This window comes from Bombus vosnesenskii, unplaced genomic scaffold, assembly GCF_011952255.1.
Source record: "Bombus vosnesenskii isolate JDL3184/JDL3185 unplaced genomic scaffold, Bvos_JDL3184-5_v1.1 scf7180000013888, whole genome shotgun sequence".
NCBI classification, from domain to species: Eukaryota; Metazoa; Arthropoda; class Insecta; order Hymenoptera; family Apidae; genus Bombus; species Bombus vosnesenskii.
Genome location: NW_022883267.1, coordinates 159,117 through 180,296, shown reverse-complemented (window position 1 = coordinate 180,296; position 21,180 = coordinate 159,117). Strand labels below are relative to the sequence as shown.

Below are 21,180 nucleotides of genomic sequence, written 5' to 3'. Positions count from 1 at the left end.
TGGCTTCTGAGAGGTTAAAGTGCAAACGTCATCGATGATGAAGACCATAAAAAGACCCGTCCCCCTGTCTATTACTTCTCCATCGATGATTTTTTCCTCCACGACCTTCGTAGCGCTTTTTCTTCACACTTTCAATCAATCCACTCGGTAATATTCATAAATTGACGCAAACGTAGTCCAGCCAGCGATAGAACTGCATATAAAAGAGCGCTGCCTTCGAAGGATGATCGTATCGATGATCGATTACGACCGTTCGTGTTTTTGCGAAACGCGCTGCCCATTATTCGTGGCGGTTCGCTTTGTTTTTCCGAACTTTCTAATGGGCGAGTCAGCGGGAGGGAATTTCGAAAGGGAACGAAATCGTTTCCACCCAGCTTGTAACGCTTCATTTCTGATTTGTGAAACGTCGAGCAAACGAAATCGCGCGACAATCGGCGAAATCGAGTCGCGATTCGAAAATGTGTACACCGCGAAACGCGTCTGACGCAACGAAATTATAGCGATTATCGACCTGGACGGGCGTAATCGCGGCGCAGAAAGGTTTCTCCCTGTGTCAAATTAACGTGCAACGCGATCGATCCAGGGAAATCGTGCCTCCTCCATGGTTGTTAATTTAATATTTCCCGAAACGACAATATTCGTGCTTTGAGCTTCGTGACTTTGTCTCTGGACTTTGTTATTGACGGATTTAGATTATGAATTTAATACCATAAGCATGGTTTAAGAATTCCTCACAAAAATAGAACGAAACACTCGCTGATTATGATTATTTCGTTTAAGAGAGATTATCAAGTTTTCTACTTTAAGCTTAACTGATAAGATTACGATATAATAGAGTTGCCTATTGGTTGTACGAGAATAGCAATCGAAAGGTTTCTAGCAATCTAATATTTAAATTGTACTTGTTGGAAGAAAAATTGAGATTTCATAATCAATAGCGAAAGAAAATACAGGTTTCATATTCAAAAGTACGGCAGTTACTACGAATATTAATTGTATATAATACTACGTATGTAATTGTATATAATAATACTACGAATAAAAAAATAATTTGGCTTGATTAATCTCGTATTGGTTTCTTTAAATTACTGAAAAGCTGGGCTATCTACTTGTTGCAGCAATCCTTTCAATTTTGATATTCGGGTTTTATCAGTAAATTACGGATATTCCTGCAAGTTGACGATTTTATGTGAACAACAAAACGAAGAGATAGAACCTGAATAAAGATTCGTTTCGCTTGCTTAAATATTATAAATTACGTAATGAATATGTCGCTTTGAATATCTTCTTGAATATCGAACATTATATACCTACTCTTGAATATTATAATATGTGCATAAAAATTGTTTATATCTTTATGATTTACGTCAATGCATAAACACGCACATCTTTTTCATAACAGCGAGGAATCGGGGATTTGGAAGACTGGTTTCTTCGTTACTTTTCCATAATTACTTTCGAATTTAATCTTGAAGATGCGAGAAAAATATTCTTTACTATTCCATTATGAAATATTTTCCGACAGACGCGAACCAAGCAAGTTGCGAAGGATTTTTAAATCTAAATCACGCTCGACCTCGTGATCTGTAGGTCGTTGAATAAACCTGAATCGTTGGAGATAAAAATATCGAAAGTAAAGTAAAATATCGAGAGTAAAGAGGTTCGACGAGCAAGAGAAAATTACTCGAAATGGAAGAATCATACGATTCCTCTGGTGATACTATTCGTGATAATCTTGCGACCTTATTGAAGACGAAAGACGTGTTATCGTGGCGGCAGCTCTGTCAGTTGTTCCTTTGAATCGATCGCAATCGAATAATCGAATCGGTGACAATAACGCACCGATTGTCACCAGCGAGAAATTGTATGGAATTTTTTTTCGTAAACTATATTATCTATGTGACAACTATGTGAGTACGCAGAATGCAGGTAGAACATTTATTTACAGAGAAGATATTTATCTCGGAGGAATTTACGAAGAAAGAACTACAACGATGAGAGTAGAACGAGAAGTCAGGAATGTTAAATAAATTTTTTCTATAAATTTTCCACAAACTCTATTATTTACATGTACGGACATGACAGTGTAAATACACGTAATATAAATATAGAATTTCTGTAACGAGACGCGTATTTATTTAAAAGAAAGAATTACGACACTGAATGGAGAACGAATCATCAAGAAGGACACTAAATAAATTCTTTTATGTTATTTACGCTTACCAAGATGACAATACGGGCACACGCAACATAGATATAAAATCTATTTAAAAAGAGAAATTACAACAATGGGCTGCGCCGAGCCATCAAGAAGAACGAACGCCTGTTTCGAAATGTGTCGGAGGATGATTTTTCTCGGCTTCTCTTCATGTTTCCTTTACGAAACATCGTAAAATATTATTACAGAATGTCCTGCGAAATTGTCAAAGAGGAGAGGAGGCAGATCCTCTTCGTGACAGATTATTACGTGCAATCGAGGAACCGTGCCAGGGACACGCGAATAGTTGGTCGGTGACAATTTGCAATAACCGCGGCGAATCTGTGCCGATGATGCTGCTTTCACGAATGCAAACTGGATCGAAATTTTATAACCGCTCTACTTTGCATATCCTACGTTCTACAGATTGGAAAAGATTATATCAGTTGCATTCTATCGAAAGTTTCTCGACTTGTCCGTAACTCGATTCGTAATTACCGACAAATAGACTGTGAATGTATATGCATTTATGGGAAATCGAAAAGCGGTAAAATGCGTAGAATACATAACATGAAAAAATATATGAAACATCCATCTACATGATACTCGGTAGGCGAAACAAATGTTTGTTTTCAAGTTCTATCCTTTTAGTGGCCATAAAGATAGGAATTTGCATAAATATAAATTCAGGAACACGATTGGCAACTTTTTATGATGTTTAATAACTTTTCTTTCGAAACTATCATATATGTATAGAAATTGAAATCACACGTCTCACGTGAGTTCAACTTGTTATCGATAAATATCATTGGTATATCAAGTAAATGTTTGGTTTGAGAGAACTTAAGAATGGAGCGAAAAAAATCCCGAGGCATTTAATAACACTTTTCTATCGGTTAGAGAGTTGCGTATTGAAAGTGAAGAAGTAGATTTCACGTGAATTGAATCGCAACCTATTAACATACTCCCACTGCTTTCTTCTACTAATACCATCCTTTTACTAACTATTCAATTTCAAGTTAAGACAAAATTGGTAATATTTACCATTTCTTACGGTGAACAGCACGTAGATGAAATAGGCGACGATCAGGCCGCCGATCAGTGTCAGCATCTCCGCGGTGAGTTCCAGCAACATTTATCACGCGTTTCACATCGTATCTCTGACTGATAAGCTAGCAAACGATTTCCTCGCACTTTCGACGTAACGCTGTTTTATCATTACAGGTAGTACTCCGGTAACACTCGATATTCTGATTTCCACGTTTCATTCAATCTCTCTGACGTCCGATTTAAACGATCAATTTGTCCATTTGACAAATCACGATCTAGAAAAAAAATTCCAAAATTCAACGAACTCTTGCAAACTTCTACTTATTCCACGCACTGTAAGTACCGACGTGTTCGACGTTCTTTCGGCGTTGCCTTCTTTCTGTAGCACGCAATTTCTACGTAATTATGCGAGACACCCAGGTACACAGAAGACAAGATCTCGACGATCATCCGAGAGAGAACGCTTCCGTCGCGTTAGTCGAATATATTTCCTGGCAACTATAACTTTCTCGTTTTCTCATGATCGACTAATACCGGAAGACCACACGAGCTCCGTGCACCGCTGTTTACAACCGTTGGTGATTTCTCATTATTGAGGAAAAAATTACGCGCTGAATTCGGCTCACGAAGAACTCTCCATAATTCCAGCGCGATACGCTTTATTTTACTATTTCCTCGTGATAATCGCACTTTCGATCCGTCGAATCGATTACACGCTGCTTAAGTCGTTAAAAATAGCAGGTTGTTTCCTTCTTTCTCTTCGATGACGATAAATAAATTCTTCTCTCGCAATAAGTAAAGGAGAGCGTCTTGGAAAATGATTTGATACCATCGACAATTCGTGATTACAGACAACTGTACAGCTGTATACACATTTAATACGCGAATTGAGACGACGTTGCATGCGTGCGTCTGAACACATGCACGGCGCGAATATGATCGAACGACAGATATAACGAGAACCTTTAAACCCTCATTTGAATAGTTGTCCGACGACGATCCTCTGAACTTTGAAGTTTCTCGGTGGAGATGGTAATCTGTTTACGTGTCTATCGTCAGCAGGTTATCTCTGCTATCGTTACAATTGTCGTCATCGATAATTACATCGACTCTTGTTTTCGTTACACTACAACATTTTCGTTGAAAAAAAAAAAAAATCAAAAGACAGATCAACGTACGTAACACAGGAAACTAACGACACCACGTACGTGGCTTTCCGAAGATATTCGAACGAATGTGAATACTCTTTATCGGTTTATTATCTGTATTATGCGGAACGTTTTGGAATTTTATTAGCCTTGTTACGAGATACGATTGTTCTGATTATAGTCAAGATCTGGTCAAGATTCTGACCAAGATCATATATGTTCATTATTCACTGTATACGATGCTGTATATTGTTTTTTTAATATATTAAATAAATTTATATTAAAAATATTTTTATGAAAAAAATGTTAATATATCATGTCTGCAATAAATATCTTGTAATTTCGATATACATTTTAAAATTCGTTTGAAGTTACATCATTTTGATGATGACAGTCGTGTCTCATTAAAATACTAATGAAATTTCAAAATATTTTATATAATACATAGGATATGTACATAATCATTTTCTAAGGTGAAGTGTTTAAGCTGCAGTATATTTATTTGGAAAACATTTATTCACCTGTTTTATCAAGAACAGAGAGAAAAAGGCGAAATTTATGTGCGTGTCGTGTTACGGTTAGTCGAATCGCACTAATCGCTGTTACCTTTTTCTAGCTGGTCGCGCGAAATACTGTCAGGGAGCATTTAATACTCGCAATCATCGTAATTACCACGGTGGCGATTGCGTAATGTCGTTTAGATATTTCTTTCTATTACCTTAATTTAGTTGCAGCTCCATGTGTTTCTTAATTTTAAGCGGATAAACTGGCAAAGACACAAGAAGGTATGGTAAGTTTTTTGAAAAATGAGAAGAAGATGATTATCGAAATCAAACATCCAGGATGCAAGCTGTGCAAAACTGCTCGTAATATTGTCTGAAAAATACTTCGAAGGCATTGCGGAGTGAGGATCGAACAGTTGACGCATGGCTTCGTTGTGTGTCTTATCGAAGCCAATTATCGTTTTTCCAACGCGTAGCGAACGCCGTCTATAGCAGGTAAAGATATTATTGCGAAGCAGTTAGTAGTCTAGCGCTCGATTCGAAACTCGTACAATTTCTAAGGCTTCTTCAGAATCCTCGAAAACCTTAAAAATCTATGTTTTCCCACTGAAATGCCAACTACCAAAGTGTGACGAACAGAGTAAATTGCATTATCGGCTATTAATCAGTTCATTGAATTTCAAATACCTTAAAATACCATGGAGACGGTGTTAGCTTATCGGAAGTAGATCAAATTAAAAGGGAATGAGATAAGAGACCAGGAAGTTTATTCCTAAATATTTTTGCTCCGACATGGACTACTGCGTCCATCGAGACACATCCAAATCCTGGTTGAACAGAGATAAAAAGCCTGGTGTTTACATCACGAAGGAGGCTCCATTCACTCGCGAATGAGGTAATTAAAGGCCACCCGGAGAACGCGGCGAGATTAACGGAATTGATTCGTCGAATCGTGAGTCGCTTTTTCTCTCTTTGCATCTTCCGTCTTGCTATCTTATCTCTCAAGGGCGCAATTAACGAGCGCCTAGTTGGCCCAGGTAATTGCAATTATATACGCATCGTAATTAAAACAAACACTTCTTTACGCTCATTTTAACTGTCCTTCGCACTGGAAAATAATTTCCGTAACACCTTGACGATCGTCGACTTATCTTCTGTATACCTTTCGTTGGATCTACTATCTCTAATAATAGTAATCTAAAATTTATAAATATTCATATGCTTACGAGTATGTTATATTAAATGCAAAGATCGCACGTCGTTGTTCGAAATTCACTTGGATCTCACTTTCACTTGCTGTCCGTTAGTGGCGGAATTTTCAAAGGGGTACGTTTGCTTGCTCGCCCGGTTGTCACGCGTTCATATCGTTTACGTGATATCGTAACATATTTTTAATTGAAACGGATGCTGGTTGATTAGAATACGACGCGGAAACACGAATCGGCCGATCGTCGAACCGGCGAATCGCGAGTCGCCGCTCTGTGTGTGTGTAATCGCAGGCCTGCGCTGCTCGCGACTGAGCCTTTGCCAAAGCGGCTTGATACGCGACCGACGTACCCCACATACGCCGCTCTGTACGGCTTCCTTTTAGTGGGGGATACTTTTGCGAGGGAACCTACATTTTCTAAAATCGACAGACGCCTTCTGAACGATCGTGCGACAACCAGCTAAGACTCATCGTCGCGTACGCGGATTTTTCATTTATTATTATTATTATTCATGCTTGTTTTTTTTGAGATATTCGAGTATTTAATCTAATATTTTATCATAGATATACTTTACATTATCGGTGTTTGTTTTTAAGGTAAGTAGAAATCCATTTATGAGCATTTCCATTTGTTGAAACGTAATTTCAGGTGATGTCCGATTATCCGAGGTTTTACCGATTCAGTCTACACATCTGAACCTGAGTTCTTATCGCATAAAGGAAAGATCATAGATAGTGAGGAAATTTGTCGAACTTCTACCGCATGAATTCCAACTATATAAATTGTTTGTCCCTAGACAAGTTCACATACAGTAATAAGCAAAACTGAACACACGCTCTTTAAAACTCTTGTAACAACTATTTTAAAATTCGACCAAACGAATTGATTCTTTCTTTGAAAAGTTAGATAGATTAGTCGACTGGACTAAAATTGTTGTTGCAATTTTTAAAACATTATTCTATCTTAACGGCTGTGTGTTCAGTTTTGCATATTATCGTAAATAGAGTTCTATCGTATTGAAGTATTTAATGCACGTGTATGAGCTTCTCAGAAACTTGTATCCCATGTGGACAGACTTTGTATTATAGATGTTTCCATATTTTATGCAGTGTTTTATGCAGTAGGTAATTATGCCTTTTTTTCTACAGTTGTATCGGTACAAAGACACTCGACGATATCGAGCATTAATCTTCTCATTCGCAGACGCGTATTGGGTCAGTATCGATCAGTGGTAATTGAAATTCTACTTATAAACGATAATAGAATGAAATGTTGTTATTAGAGGCGCAAAATTCTCGGCTACACGCGAGGAGACTGATCTGTATCTGCGAAACTGATAAAACTCCTCTTGTCGAATTTATTGCATGTAAGAATGGCGAATAAAGATTCGAGAGAAACTTATGGAACAATGCGATCTGTGCTTTATTCAGTCGTGTAAACTGTGATAAATATATGTAGGAATAAACCGCATCATTGTATGTAAACGTCGACGAAATGGCGCGTAATAAATATTGATGGCTGAGATTTACAGTTGCATTTATCTGCATACATATAACTTAGAAACGGTAATATTTACCGCGTGAAAGTTTACAGTTTAATATTGCGGTAGAAAATTGTATTTATCAATTTGTAAACATTAGTTTTAAATTTATTAATACTTTATCGCGTCACTTTCAAATTTTATTGTACGGAGTATACATCAAAGATTGTATAGATTGCACGATTGATATAAATCGATTGTTTTCGGACATTTCAATCAAGTAAATCACTATGCGTTATCTTCGATGCTCGATAGGATTTAAAACAATCGCGCGCTGATTTCGTCGAAAAACCAATGCCGTCCCGAACGAATTTTCCTTGAAAATAAATTATAAGTAAAACGAATGTGATTACACCTGATGACGTTCAACTTGTGTTTAATCATCGACTCTTCCAAGCAGGAGAATAAAAAGAGTGATTTTTTCCGGAATAACGATAAGACAAACTTTTCTTTCGGATACTGACTCATTTTTCTTACGCAATCAGTAAACGAGCTACGTCGTTTAAGATTATTGTCCTGAAATCATTATATTCACCATTGTTCCGTACTTCAGATCGTCCTTCGATTGAAGAACCGCGAATGAATCATTCGCTAGAAAATAACTTGCACAAAAGTCAAGAGGATCCAGTAATTATCGTCAAATATGTAACAATTGATGAAAGATAAGAAATTTCTAAGATGGGAATACACAATCAACGATGAACTAAATACATAAATTTTAAATTCATAATTTTTGTTGATAAATTTTTATCACCAAAGTGCTTAAAAGAACGGTGACCTTAAATTACCATATAAGTAGACTTTGAAACATAGTGTGAGACACATTGACGAATGATAGTTGAAGAAATAAAGTGACGGAGAGAAAATATCAGCTGAATATAAATCTACGTTCGTTTTTGTTTATCTTTTATTCATCTACTTTTAATTTAAGAAACCTACGAATACATTTAAATAAATAACCAAATATCATTTGAGAAACATACTGTCCCAGTTAAAAAAACGTTTTTCCTGAATTATTCGGTAGCCTGTCATCGAATGTCGACGTAAAGCTTATGCAAACGAGTACAAATGTCGCCTATATGACTTTTACATGCGCCTTTGGCGCGACGATCGCTTTTCCATGCAAATTATCTATCCTCCATACGCGCTCTTTTGTTGCTTTTGTACATCTGACAATGTATTCAAGCGGTTTCTTTCTTATACACGTTACACATGGATCATTGTGAATGCGAGTGAAGAAACACAAAATTTCGTCGTAGAATACGCGTCGTTACTTTTTCAACGTCAAGCTATCCTAATATGGTACCAATTTACAGTAAAGTTTAAAGATCATGAATTTTTAACCATGCCTTTTTTCTTACAAGCGAGTCGCGCCTCTTCTTAGGAGCTTTATTCTTCTCGCCTGATTTCTCGAGTTACAAGTCATCCCACTCGACCAGAACCTTTCTGGCAGAGGATCAGGTTCGAATTTATCCCGATGAAACTGCGATTTCGACGCTACGAAAATCGATAGACAGTGTGGGAACACGTCGTCCTCGTTTCCCGCTTTTATCTTTTTGCTCTCCTTTCAGTTTCAATTAAAAGAGCTCGGCGCATTTTTCACAACAGCAAGATAAATACAGAGAACGATAAGATTTGTATTTATCTAGAAAATCTTTTTGTGTGTTTCCAAACTTCTGAAATTTGAAATCATATCCCCAATTTCATCTATACTGGATTTCCTGTAAATTTTTTTATTAATTTTGGAACAGTTAGTTTCTCAATGTAAAAAGTACGAAAAAGGTGTTGGGCTAACTTTTTTTCTTTAAATTCGTCGTTTCTACGAATCGTTCACAACAATGAATCCAAGCTGTTGATCGATAATGGACATACAGGAGTGAGAAATCGTGTAGATGTCGATCTATTGATTGCGGAAAGTTCTCAGTGAGAATCGAACGTTCATATTAGAGTACATATCGATAACGAGTGACTCAGGGAATACACGTAGAGACTCGACTACACGTGACAGGAATGCGTATTGTGTATTTGAGATCTATAGGAGCGTGATACGATTGGGAAATGGCAGAGTTTTGTGTGAATAGTTCGCGTAAATTCAGAATGGATTGTTAAAAGTCAGACATCTAAATATCTGACGGAGAATTAATTTAAACGTTAAACGCTTCAAACTTCCTAATAAAAATATAGACTCGCAATAAAGACACCTAAGAATAAAATTTCATTCGAATCGTCAGATAGTCCAATTTACGTACAGAAGATTAATATCCACGAGCAAACCGATTTCCGTATGAAAAAGTTTGATTTCACAGTTTCCCCAAGATAGAGATTGTGTCACTTGTACCACATTTCCTCTCCAAATGCTACATTTTCTACTCTCAAATTCCAGCCTATGACAATTCTCAGTCCTGTACGATTCTACCACAACCATGCCGTAATTAACGTAATTCCAACCAGAATAATTAGAAAAATTCTTCCACAAGTACTGCAAAATCGTGAGCACCGAACGAGTCGTCTCCGTTTTACGGTTGCATCGACTTCTTTCTAAGGATACCTCCGGCTCGTGGGAAGGTAAAAAACGCGCACTGAATCGTCAAACAGAGACCGGCAGCGACAATGATGATTTCTACGCTGCTTATGTAACTCTCTAAAGCTAGGTCGTTCGACGTTGGTTCGCTCGTCATCGACGAACGAACGTCATCTCGATTGAAGCAAAAAGAGAGAACTACATACGTTATAAAATTTTCTTCGAATCCAAATATAATACACACTACAGAAATATCGACAAAGAAAAATTATCAAAGTACTTAGAAAGGAGGATATTGGCAAGATTCAGGTGTGGAAACGAGACCAAAGCAAGGGAATACTGGAAAGAAGAGGGAGAAAAAAGATGCAGACTATATAGAAGGAAAGAAGAAGACCAGATACATGTAATAGAAGAATGTGAAATAACGGGAGGACCAAAGAACATAGGAAAAACGCTAAATGAGACTGGAGAAGGTTTAGCAGAACTGAAAGCAATAATAGAGAAGAGAAAGGCAAACGACAGGAAGGAAGCACAGCAAGGAGGCTAAAGCCCAAAGTTGCAATAGTTTTTAGTCATTAGTTGTTAATTTGTAGTTTCTAGTTTTAGTTTTTAGAGATAGAATAATTAAGGGAGTGCGATAGAATAGAGTGGATATAGTGGAGAGGTAGACATATAAGAAGCGAAATAGATATAAGAGACGTAAAACCGAAAGTTCGTCCAAAGCCGGAAGGTACGGACTAAGCAATAATAAATAAACAAATATAAAATTTCCTTACTAGAACAGCCATTAGTATTCTAATCGAGTATTAATTGGCACGGTGTTCTAACATCGCTCGACTGGAGAACGGATTTTATTGAGTAAGATAAAATGTTGGGTCATCGAGATTACGCGGTGAAATAATAGTTATAGGACACGAGACTTTAGAACGGATCGCGGCAGATATGATCGTAAAAAGTCACGCGAAACGTGTATTTTAGGATACAGTCGGGGATAAAGACAAGAGCGTAGGTAAGGGTCAATGAAGCTTAATCGATCTAGTACATTTAAGTTTTATCTATTAAGACTATTTAATGAATCGTTGAAATTAATGTTTACATTTCTGTGTAAACAAACCATATCTAACGAAACATCATTGATATCTATTTCCACTAGTTGTCCACTTACTTTTGTCCCAGACTGTACATTGTGTGTGTTATGTTTTGAGTCGTTTGTAAGAAGCGAACCTGTATGTGTGTTATTTGAGCGAAAACGCTCGAGGCGCCTGGGGCCAGGCAACCCGTTCCACATCGCTGCGTTGCGGTGCGATCATCCTAAATCATAACGCCTGTGCCTATACTTTGAAGCGCGTATACGTGAATTTTAAGGGTCGTTTGATATCTTTAAACGATGTCCAGGCATCGAAGATTATAGCCTGATAAAATATAGCTTGATAAGAGGTATATATTGGTTGTGAAATGAAAACTGTGTGTGCTGTCTCGTTTGAAGAATACGAACGACGTGAAGGGCTACTTACTTTCTAAGGACAATCGCAGGGCCATGGCCAAACGTGAGAGCGCGTCTACCAAGGGTGTTATATGTCTTTCCATAAGCTTGTCATCTAGCAACCAGCGTTAGTCGAGTTATTAACTCGAGCGAGGAAACGTGCAATTAGAAATTGATGTCATGTTTGTTTCTTTCATCCTTTTCATTAACAACTGCTATATTTTCTTAATTGCAACTGTTAAATGTGCATTCTGTACAGAGTGTTTTAAACCGTATCTCCGTTTTAAAACATGTTACATTAAATCGAATAAGATACGTTACAAGTATTAGAACTTTACAATGGAAAGTTAATCGCGGAGGAATATTTTTGTCATGTCTCAAAATTACTCTTTACTTGTATTCCTCATTTTCGGTGTCTTGTATTTGTAAATGGATATGAAACAGCCTGTACAGGTGCGGACGTTTTCTTGTAACTTTTGTTTCGCAGAGGAAACGTTCGGTTGCAGAGTCGCGGCGCAACCAAGCGTCAAAGAAGCAATCGAGATACCCGAGAGTTAATTGCCAACCGGGCACTGCCGCGTTTTAGAGATGTATCAGGGGTAAAAAAAAGCGATCAAGATGGTTGGTAGTTAATTGTTAAGTAGGTAACAAATACGCAGCGGGTAGAAATATAGCCGTAGCGATTAAGAATGGAATTCGAAGCTCTCCAGATACGTCTTCTTTCTTATTTCAATGCATTCGAGCGTTTTCTGCAGATGGCAGCATAGCTTGGTTACACATCGGATACACTTGCGGTCATCTAAACTTATATTTGTTAAAAAATTAAAAAAGCAAACATACGGAGAAATATTAATTTATAATTTTCCCGTTAATTTTCTCAATCTGTTTCAATTTATAAAAATTAATTGTTACGTGTATTATAGTTCATTTTTCAACGTAAAGCAGAGCAAAAGGCGCAAGAAAGTGGGAGAGAGAGCAATTACTTGCGTATTTGTGTATTTGGACTTACATGCTGGATGATCGTATAATCGATGGATCGGGGTGTCGTTCAAGTTACCCATCAATCTCACCACTATCTTCTCAACGAAATCTCGAACCGTTTCCATCGTGTTCGCATCTTCTTGCTTCGTGGCCAAACCCTGTCCCGAACTGGTAGCTGCATTTTCCACTCCTAAAAAAATTCAAATATTTCTTTAATTTATTTGCAAAACATCGTACAATGCTTTATACTTTATAGTCAGCTTTAATTTAATTAAACGATCGACGAAACGACCGATGAATTTATATCTCCTTTGAGAATTAAAATCAAGGACGTCGTTTAGCCTCGTAATTAATTTCTTCGTTTCTCATCGTTTGCGGTACTTGCACTATCTTTCGACTGAATTGTTCCACTGGAAACGGAAGCGAGATTCATCAAACCGACGTTATTGTGTTCAATTAAGCACACTACATTTAAATTCCTTTGAATCTTCGTAAGGTTCGCAAGGAAAAAGATTCCATGTGAACGATGAGCAGCTGTCCCTGCGATATCATTTTAAACTAGGTCAACGAGCATAAGTCCGGCGTCGTTAACATTACTTTTACCTTATCAGCTTGATATACGAACATTTTATAGCACACATCACATATGTTTCATATATGATTGTCCAATTTTTTCTTCATAAACTGCGAACGATTCCTGACAAATAAAATACTAGTTCAATTAACAATCTAACGCAATATCTTCAAAAATGCTATCGTATGAGATTAACAGACAAGTGGCCATTATTTAACACGCGACTCTTTAATTTGTTCGTCTCAAAACTGCAAATAATCTCCGCCAAACAAACTACTCGTCTAATTATTCTCCTATATTATTATCTATATTATCGTCCAGTTATTATCTTCAATTTAACAAGAGTAACAAAAATATCTGCAAAAGTGACCACGATATTAAAATCAAGTCATCATTCGTCTACTTCAACAGGTTCCCTAACTTTTCCATCCAATTAAATCCATCCATCTAAGATACAAGATAACAAGCAAGAAAAAGGAAAAATGGAAACAACTTACTCATTCACGCGGCCGTAACTTTCTCCCCCTTTCGTCAGAACGAACGGTTGTCCCAACATGAGCACGAATCGCGCGTTGCCACGAACATTTTCAAAAACTGTCGACCGAATCGATTTGTTTACAATAGGCGCCGGTCGAAATGACGTATCAAGTATCGGTTCAAGGGAACGATGCGGCGCGATCGCGAATCTTTGTGCAACTGACGCGGCGCTTTCTAAACGAAAGTATCGACGACCATTAAAGATCTACCACTGTAGTCCTTTTTTCCCCTTGTGTTTGTAACCGCATTCTCTTAGGCGAGTACCGCAAGACCGGTATATTTATCAGTTATCACACGGCTTCGAGGCCGCTCGAGCGCGAACAGACATCGATCTTCGCTCGAGGATACTTGGTTCGACGTTCGTCCCACGGCGTCGATCCTTTGCCCTTCAGTTGAATCAAAATACGATCTCTTTAGTCTTCCGAGTACTCCGTCCTTCGTTTCCTATCATCGACCATTATGTGTTTTATTTATTCAATCTTTTACTACAAACTCTCCTTCTACATCCTTTTCTAAAGATGGATATTTAAAGATCGTTACGGATCTTGAGACGATTCTGATGAAGCTTGATTCTGATGGTCGTTTTGATTGCGTTTTGATGTCGGATGTTGCGAAAGGATTTATGGAATCTTTTATAATTTCTTCTATAATTCTTCTCCGAAGATGGATCCGTAGCGTAGAGTAGAAACTGTTACCGATCTTGAGATCAGTGCGCCCGTTTTTGTTGCTTTTTAATCTAGGACAAGAGTACACTTATGAAACTTCTTTTCAATTTTCTATCACTTGTCTCTGACGAGCATTAATTTCGTGCTTGAAAACGAGGCTCCGTTTATTAAACATTTTTTATCACACACTTTTGTCGAGTTTCAATTTGTTCGTTCTAGTTGCACTCTGTTCTCGAAAGTTCGGAAAGAACGAGGCTCTATTCGTTAAATATCCTTTCTTAATTTTCCATCAATCTGTTCTTTTCACATTGCGTCTTCAACAAGCCTGCAGTGAACAAACGAGAAAAAATGTCCGGAGGAAGTTTCTTCGAAATTTTTACAATGCCTGCAGAATCATCAACCGACTAACCCGTTCCACTCGTCGAGCCTTTCGAAACGTCTCATCCACTTTTTCATCTCCAATCATCCCGTTCGAAGCCAGACTAATCCTTCAGTCTTGATTAGGTATCGCGACTTTCGCGCGCTTCTGCCGTCCTTGTCTGCTATTTTCCATTTCTAAACGTATAGAACCGGTTACTGGAAGCCTTCCTCACCATCGACCAGATCTCGAACAACCTCTCTAAAAGTCTTCGACGACGTTCACTGAAAAATGGCAAGGAAACGCTAGGTTCCACGATATTTTCACCAACGGGACCTGCTTTCACGTTGTCGGCTCGTTCGACTTCCGTCCTTCGCGACTGCAGCTTGTTCGCGTGCACGTTGCAATTATTATCGATACACGATTATTCTCCACGCGTGGACCCTGGCAGTCACCTTGCGGTTGCACAACACGCGCGTGCACGAAGTAAACGACGTATCGTTGCGAGCCGAGCCGAGAGGAATCCTCCTTCATGGAATAAACGACACGAAAGAAAATTCACGCCGGAGGAGAGGGGAAAAAATGTTGCTCGATCGGTCCGAGTGGCGATCGACATTGACCGCTCGGTGACTCGTTTTGCGCGAGCGGATTCTTTCCAGGGATGCGAGTAACGGAGCGGACGAGACGGCGAAAGAAACAGGCAGAAAGGATTACAGGAGTGCGCGATGTTACTCCCAAGAGTACTGGAGCAGAACTGAGGTTCGCTACGGAGGGCCCGGAGACAATAAGACCGATGAGCGCGCGGGAGTTCCGCTTACAACCGGCCCGAAAACCGATCGGAATTCGGCCCCGCGGCTCCTAATCGACCCTGCCACCGTGTCTTAACAACCTGCTTGCTTTAAGCTTTTTCCGCGCCCCTTGCATGATGCCTTGCAGGACAGGAGTAAAGTGGTTTCCTTGGAAATACTTATCTAAAACTCGTCTTTCTTTTCTTCATGACGAAGAAAATGTTTCGTAGTCTCTTAACGAAGGATTCGGTTAAAAGACGCATCGTAGTGGGAATTTTTTTTTGGTATTTGATATTAGGTGTTGTGTATAAAGGTTAGTTTTTTTTTTTTGGTTTTGATAAATTTTTAGAAATATGCGTACAAGTTTCTTCTTCTCTTATATGACCAAGAATATGAATTATAGTCTTGTACGGAGGAACCTGTTTAAAAGACGCGTTGTTAGAAGAAGCTTTCCAGTGCAATTACTAGTTGGAAGTATTTCTTGAGGAAGAAGAATATTAAAACACGTTTCGTTAGAAGCTTTTCTCTGCAATTGCAAGCCGAGATTATCGTGGATATAGGTTGATCGTGTGCTTTAGATTCTTATAAACTCATGGACGTATTTCCCTAAAGGTTTTCTTGCTTTTATGCAACGAAGGAGATGAATCGTGATCTCCCGCGGTAGAACAGTATGTAAATGATCTTAAAAGATTAAGGTGCTTTAGATTCTTACAAATTCTTGCAGATGTATCTCTAAAATTTTCTTTCCTTTTATGCAACGAAGAAAATGATTTATGGTCTCTGGAGAAGAACGATACTGAAAGATTTTCATTCTTCAAGATATTTATAAATTGAAACTCTGATGAATAAAAGTAACGCGGTGTGATCTAGATTCTCGTAAATCTTGTCTCACATTCATCGATCTCAGGAGAGTACAAAATCTTCAGATTTGCAATTTTTTCAATTTCAAAGATCTTCAAGATTCTCAAATTGGAACCTTCTCGTCATTCTGTTAACATCGTTTCATCGTTCTAAAGGCCCATAAGCTATTCAAAAGCTCCCCCTAAATTTTCATTTACAATTCCCAGTGTAAAACTTTTATAAAGACGTTCTAACTGCGTCCTATCATTATCGTCAATGTTTCGTCCTATGTTTTATATAAAAATTCAACTTCAGCTAGCTTATGGCAATTCACGAATTTAACACGAGCGGTAATCAAGCGAAGAGATCGCGAGTTCTAACCAGCTGGAGGATCTGGTTTTCTGAAATTTCGCGCGGCGGAATGCGCCGCGATCCATGCCGGTTTCCTAGAAGAAATAACGAGCGTGGATCTTTCGGCTCGCGAAAAACGACGAACAGGGACAAAACTGTTGGGCACGACCGTGCTCTGACCATGTTTGGCGAAAGAACAGATCCTTGGAATAGGCTGTGTAAGTTGGTAGAAATCAAGAAACCTGATGCGTGTATCCATGTACAAAGAACGCATCTCCATTTGGACAAACCTCCTGCGATCTTGCCTCCTTCAGGAATTCATAATTCCTGTAACTCTTAAACTGCATCCTTGAAACTGGTCTTTCAAACGACTATTCAATTAACATTGTGTAAGCCTTCTCTAACGTGGATAAGTTTTTTCGATTTTCTCGGCTTCTTACGTCGCAGACTAATTTTTGTTGCAAAATGGAAACAAGAAATCAAATATCGTAGATTCTTTTATATCTGTCTTAAAGTTAAGAAATTTTCGAAGATTTTGCAGATTTTCGAAGAAAAGCAAAGAGCTACAATTAATTATAATTCTTTTCGCAAATAAAGAAAATTTTTCTTATAAAGAGTAAAATTCAGGAATTGTGACTTGATAGTTAAACACAGCATACACACGTAATATCAGGTTAATAAAACGAAACCACGGATCTTGTTAAAAGTTTCTTGTTCTTCAAAACTTCCTTGAGAAACTTTCCCAACGTTACTCAACTCTCTATACGTACATATACAGCCTCGTCGATACGAATAAAATACAAAGTATAAAATTCTGGGTGGAGGGGCAAATCCATAGCATAGCATAATTCGATGACAATCTACTTTCGTGCTTGCCTAACGTTATGATCGAACAAGATAAGATCATTTGGGTTAGAAGTATATTCGTGTCAAGCTAAGTAGTTTGATAATGACAAATTTTTAAATTGTTTTCTAATAATAGACTATTTAACTAATTATCGATGACCTCATAAACGTTCAAATATGTTACGTATACATTATATTTAGAATAGTATATTATCGACAATTTGATAGCTATAGTTTTTTCATAATGACAACTGACCTTAATATCTTCTGTTGTAATTATCCTATATAATTTAGTGCCGTGTGAATGTTATTTATTTCCACAGGTTATTTTATCGTTTAGTTTATTAGCTCTCATAATATACCATCTCCTCACCGATCTCAATGATTCTACCATACTGTTATTCCGATCATTTTCTCGTTTCTGATGTTTTTTCTCTTACTGCACCTGATTTATACGATATTTTCCTATTCATTCATTATTATGTTCGACTAATAGTGTCTTACAACATACAGCATACAAGTTTGATTATTCTGTGTAAAGTTGAAGATCGAACTTCGAGATATCGGAGTTTAGCTAACTTAAAGAACCTTGTCTCACTACACAAGTGACCCGCATCGTAACTTGCACTGTCAAGTTATACATAACGGGCCGAGAAATCATGAATCGCGTACATTCCACGTGACGTGGGACACGAGCATTTTTTTCCATCGAAGAAAAGCTACAGTTTCCACGGGGTCACTATTTTATCCGTCCGCTATCTAGTAGATAGAAGTTCTCGTTCCTGATCAAACGGTCCGATACGATTCACGCGGAAAAGATCGTAGGCCGTGTGCAACGAACAATGAGCATCGCGGGGAATCCAGCGTGAGATCATTTTTGCGACCCGTTCTTATTGTTGCCTCTTCCGTTACACGACTTTTCTGGCTTGGAACAAGGACGCCCGTTTCAAGATGGCACAATGGTGTCTCAGCTCGTGATTCAACGCTGAATCCAACGTCAATTAACATGTTCGCTGCAAGATTTTCTCAGATAGTTATTTCGGGTTAATTTCGTTTTTCTTTATTTTCCTTGCGACTGTTTTTCCCACTCTTTCGCTGGATCGCTCGTGTCGTGAATCTCCTCCAATTAGCTAAAGATCTAAGATCCCCTCACAGCTGTTTCCGTATAAAAGCCTGGACAAATTGCAACGTTCATTACGTCGATTGACGTTGATCTTTCGTGTTGACAGGTTAGATAATCTTCTTCGATTAGTAATAACGTCTCACGAATTTCTCGATGTTCTTGCGGTAATCTATTGGCGTGAGATGACGTTTTATTGACTAAGACGGCGAATTGATGGATAATTTCGTATATGTTATTTCGTATTCGCCAAGTCGTATGCTTGCAAACGTGTACCTACGTGTTTCGCGTAATTTTCGCTAATCTTGCGTTATCATATAAAATATGTAAACGGTAAAAATATATATAAGGAAATAGAGAATAGAGAGAAAATTCGAGATAGATGATCGACCAAGTGATAATTATAGCGAGAGAAAATGAAAATAGTCGGTAGAATTGGAAACATCTGACTTTCTAAAATTCAAGTTCGAATTGACCTATCGTCAAGCTCAGCTATATAGCCGAACAGTTGAAGAGACGAGAGGATCGCAAGGAAGACGACGTCAAAGCGAGGGAAACAAATGTTACGTGGAGCAAGGGCAACGCGATTAAAATTTACACGAGGTAGTTTCGACGTTTAATTAAGCTTTACATCGTCGCTTAGAACAGATGGTTCGAGATTATCGTCGAGTCGTGGAAATTCGCTCGAATTTCACGCCGCTCGCTGCCTCCACGACAAACTCGCAATTAATTCCCTCTCTAGCACCGTATGCACAACGCGTATCGATTCGTCGATCGTTCACCGCGCCCACGGCTTCCAACCTGCAAATCAATTTTCCTCGAAGGTCTTGCAATTGTCCGCGATTCTCCTTCGAGCTCGACCTGTTCGCGATTCTTTCGTGGACAATCGTTTCTCCGTTGCTTCTTTTCAAGGCACTGCATTAGCGAGGAACATGTAGGAATGCTTCACCTTGTGTCGCCTTGGAAGCTGCATTATTTATAAGGGGTCCGTCGGATCGATTTTCTTGGGAACTCGAGGGACGCGTCGATTTTCTTGCATTCGCAAGTTTTACTAGCTGCACTCGCCGTGTCTAGTCACCCGATACTTTTATTCAAACTTTTCACGGTATGTTTGGTGAATAATTTTGGATGTAGTTTGGAGCAGAGGGTGGCGCAACAGGTAGCCATTGTCGTTTGCAGAATTCGCGAATGCTTTTGAAAGTCTGTAGGTTACAGAGACGAGACAGAGATGGAACATTTTGCAGCGGCTACAAGGAGTATCGGGATTTTCTCTATGCTATGTACCTTTCCTTTCGCTTTATATATTATACTGGATATGAAATATTCGTTTGACTTCCCTTGAGGATGTGCTCAGTACTGGAATTATAAAACCTGTCAAAGTAACGGTTCCTTGATATCTTGTTATTCCAATTTTAATGCTAGTATTGTATATAATTATTATGCTATATAATTGCTTTCAAATGTTTATGACAAAATTAATGATAATATTGAAATAAAATCATGGTTATATTGTATTTGCTTATTTTCATCATAATACTTTAATTATACGCACTCGTGCATAGTATTATAAGTCTGTAATATTAGCAAGGAACTTTGAATGAAATTGTATGCTTATAGAGTAGAAACCAGGAAATTATGAGTAACATTCTAAATAAAATAGTAGAAATATTTCTACATAACTGGATAGTCTTCCTAAGGATAACGAGTAAAATGCTTTTTCAAATGACAACTCCCAGTAGATCATTTTATAGCGACTACACGTTGAAAAGATGATATCGCTAGGAACTAGTTCGTTTTCCTGCTTTTTCCTCGGACACGTATTAATTGAAATAGTTTCGTCGCTGTTTCTAAAGAAACCGGTTATTGAGTCGATAAAAGTCTTCTTGTCTTCGGTTCGTTTACGCCCTTATATAATTGGTATCAGACCCGTTTCCGGCGATAATCATAGCGATTGCAACACGGTTTTATCGATGGGGAAAGTGACAATGTCGATAATCCATGTAATCCATATCGAAAGATCGATCATTTATCACCTGTTCACATTTATATTATCATCCAAGAATTAAATTTATGGTTTCAAATAAGAAAAGATACTGTTTCGTTTTTTCATATCGACTGATCGCAATTAATCAAAACGTTGAATTTAAAAAAAAGTGATTTACTCATAAGTTTGTTTATCGCACGGAGGATAAATAATTCCAAGGTAAATGTTAGAAAATAATTTTTGTATCGTCATTAATATTCTCTGCTTTCTAAGTTATGTTGATTGATCGATATACTTGCTGAGCGGCTTATATGCAGATTAAAGATTCGTGGAAATCGTAAAATAAAGATTAATGAACAAACCTGCCACGTAAACTTGTGATTTTGCCGTATTGAAGTATCGATGTAAATCTTTCTCGTCGATCGGCCCACCGAATGCCTCGATTCCGTTTTTTTTCAACCAGTACCTAATAATAAATTCGAATTT

The 21,180-nt window shown here is 38.0% G+C and overlaps 1 protein-coding gene and 1 long non-coding RNA gene across 8 annotated transcripts in view; one reads left to right on the top strand and one right to left on the bottom strand.

Moving 5' to 3' along the window:
- LOC117239222 overlaps positions 1 to 21,180 on the bottom strand; it is a 52,933-nt gene that overhangs the window by 9,872 nt on the left and 21,881 nt on the right. For 2 of the 7 annotated variants that reach the window (XM_033504659.1, XM_033504660.1), the window contains exons 3-5: positions 21,057 to 21,160; positions 12,660 to 12,821; positions 11,682 to 11,765 (exon numbers count right to left, since the gene is read on the bottom strand). In XM_033504659.1, coding sequence (XP_033360550.1) covers positions 11,682 to 11,765; positions 12,660 to 12,821; positions 21,057 to 21,160 — 350 coding nt within the window. Of the gene's footprint in view, positions 1 to 3,241; positions 3,523 to 6,124; positions 6,427 to 11,681; positions 11,766 to 12,659; positions 12,822 to 13,702; positions 13,853 to 21,056; positions 21,161 to 21,180 lie in introns of those variants that run through there. The other 5 variants (XM_033504664.1, XM_033504666.1, XM_033504662.1 and 2 more) reach the window with 4 other exon arrangements.
- On the top strand, positions 6,624 to 7,630 carry LOC117239228. The gene is made up of 2 exons (XR_004494388.1): positions 6,624 to 7,230; positions 7,310 to 7,630. It is a non-coding gene; the product is annotated as an uncharacterized LOC117239228 (long non-coding RNA).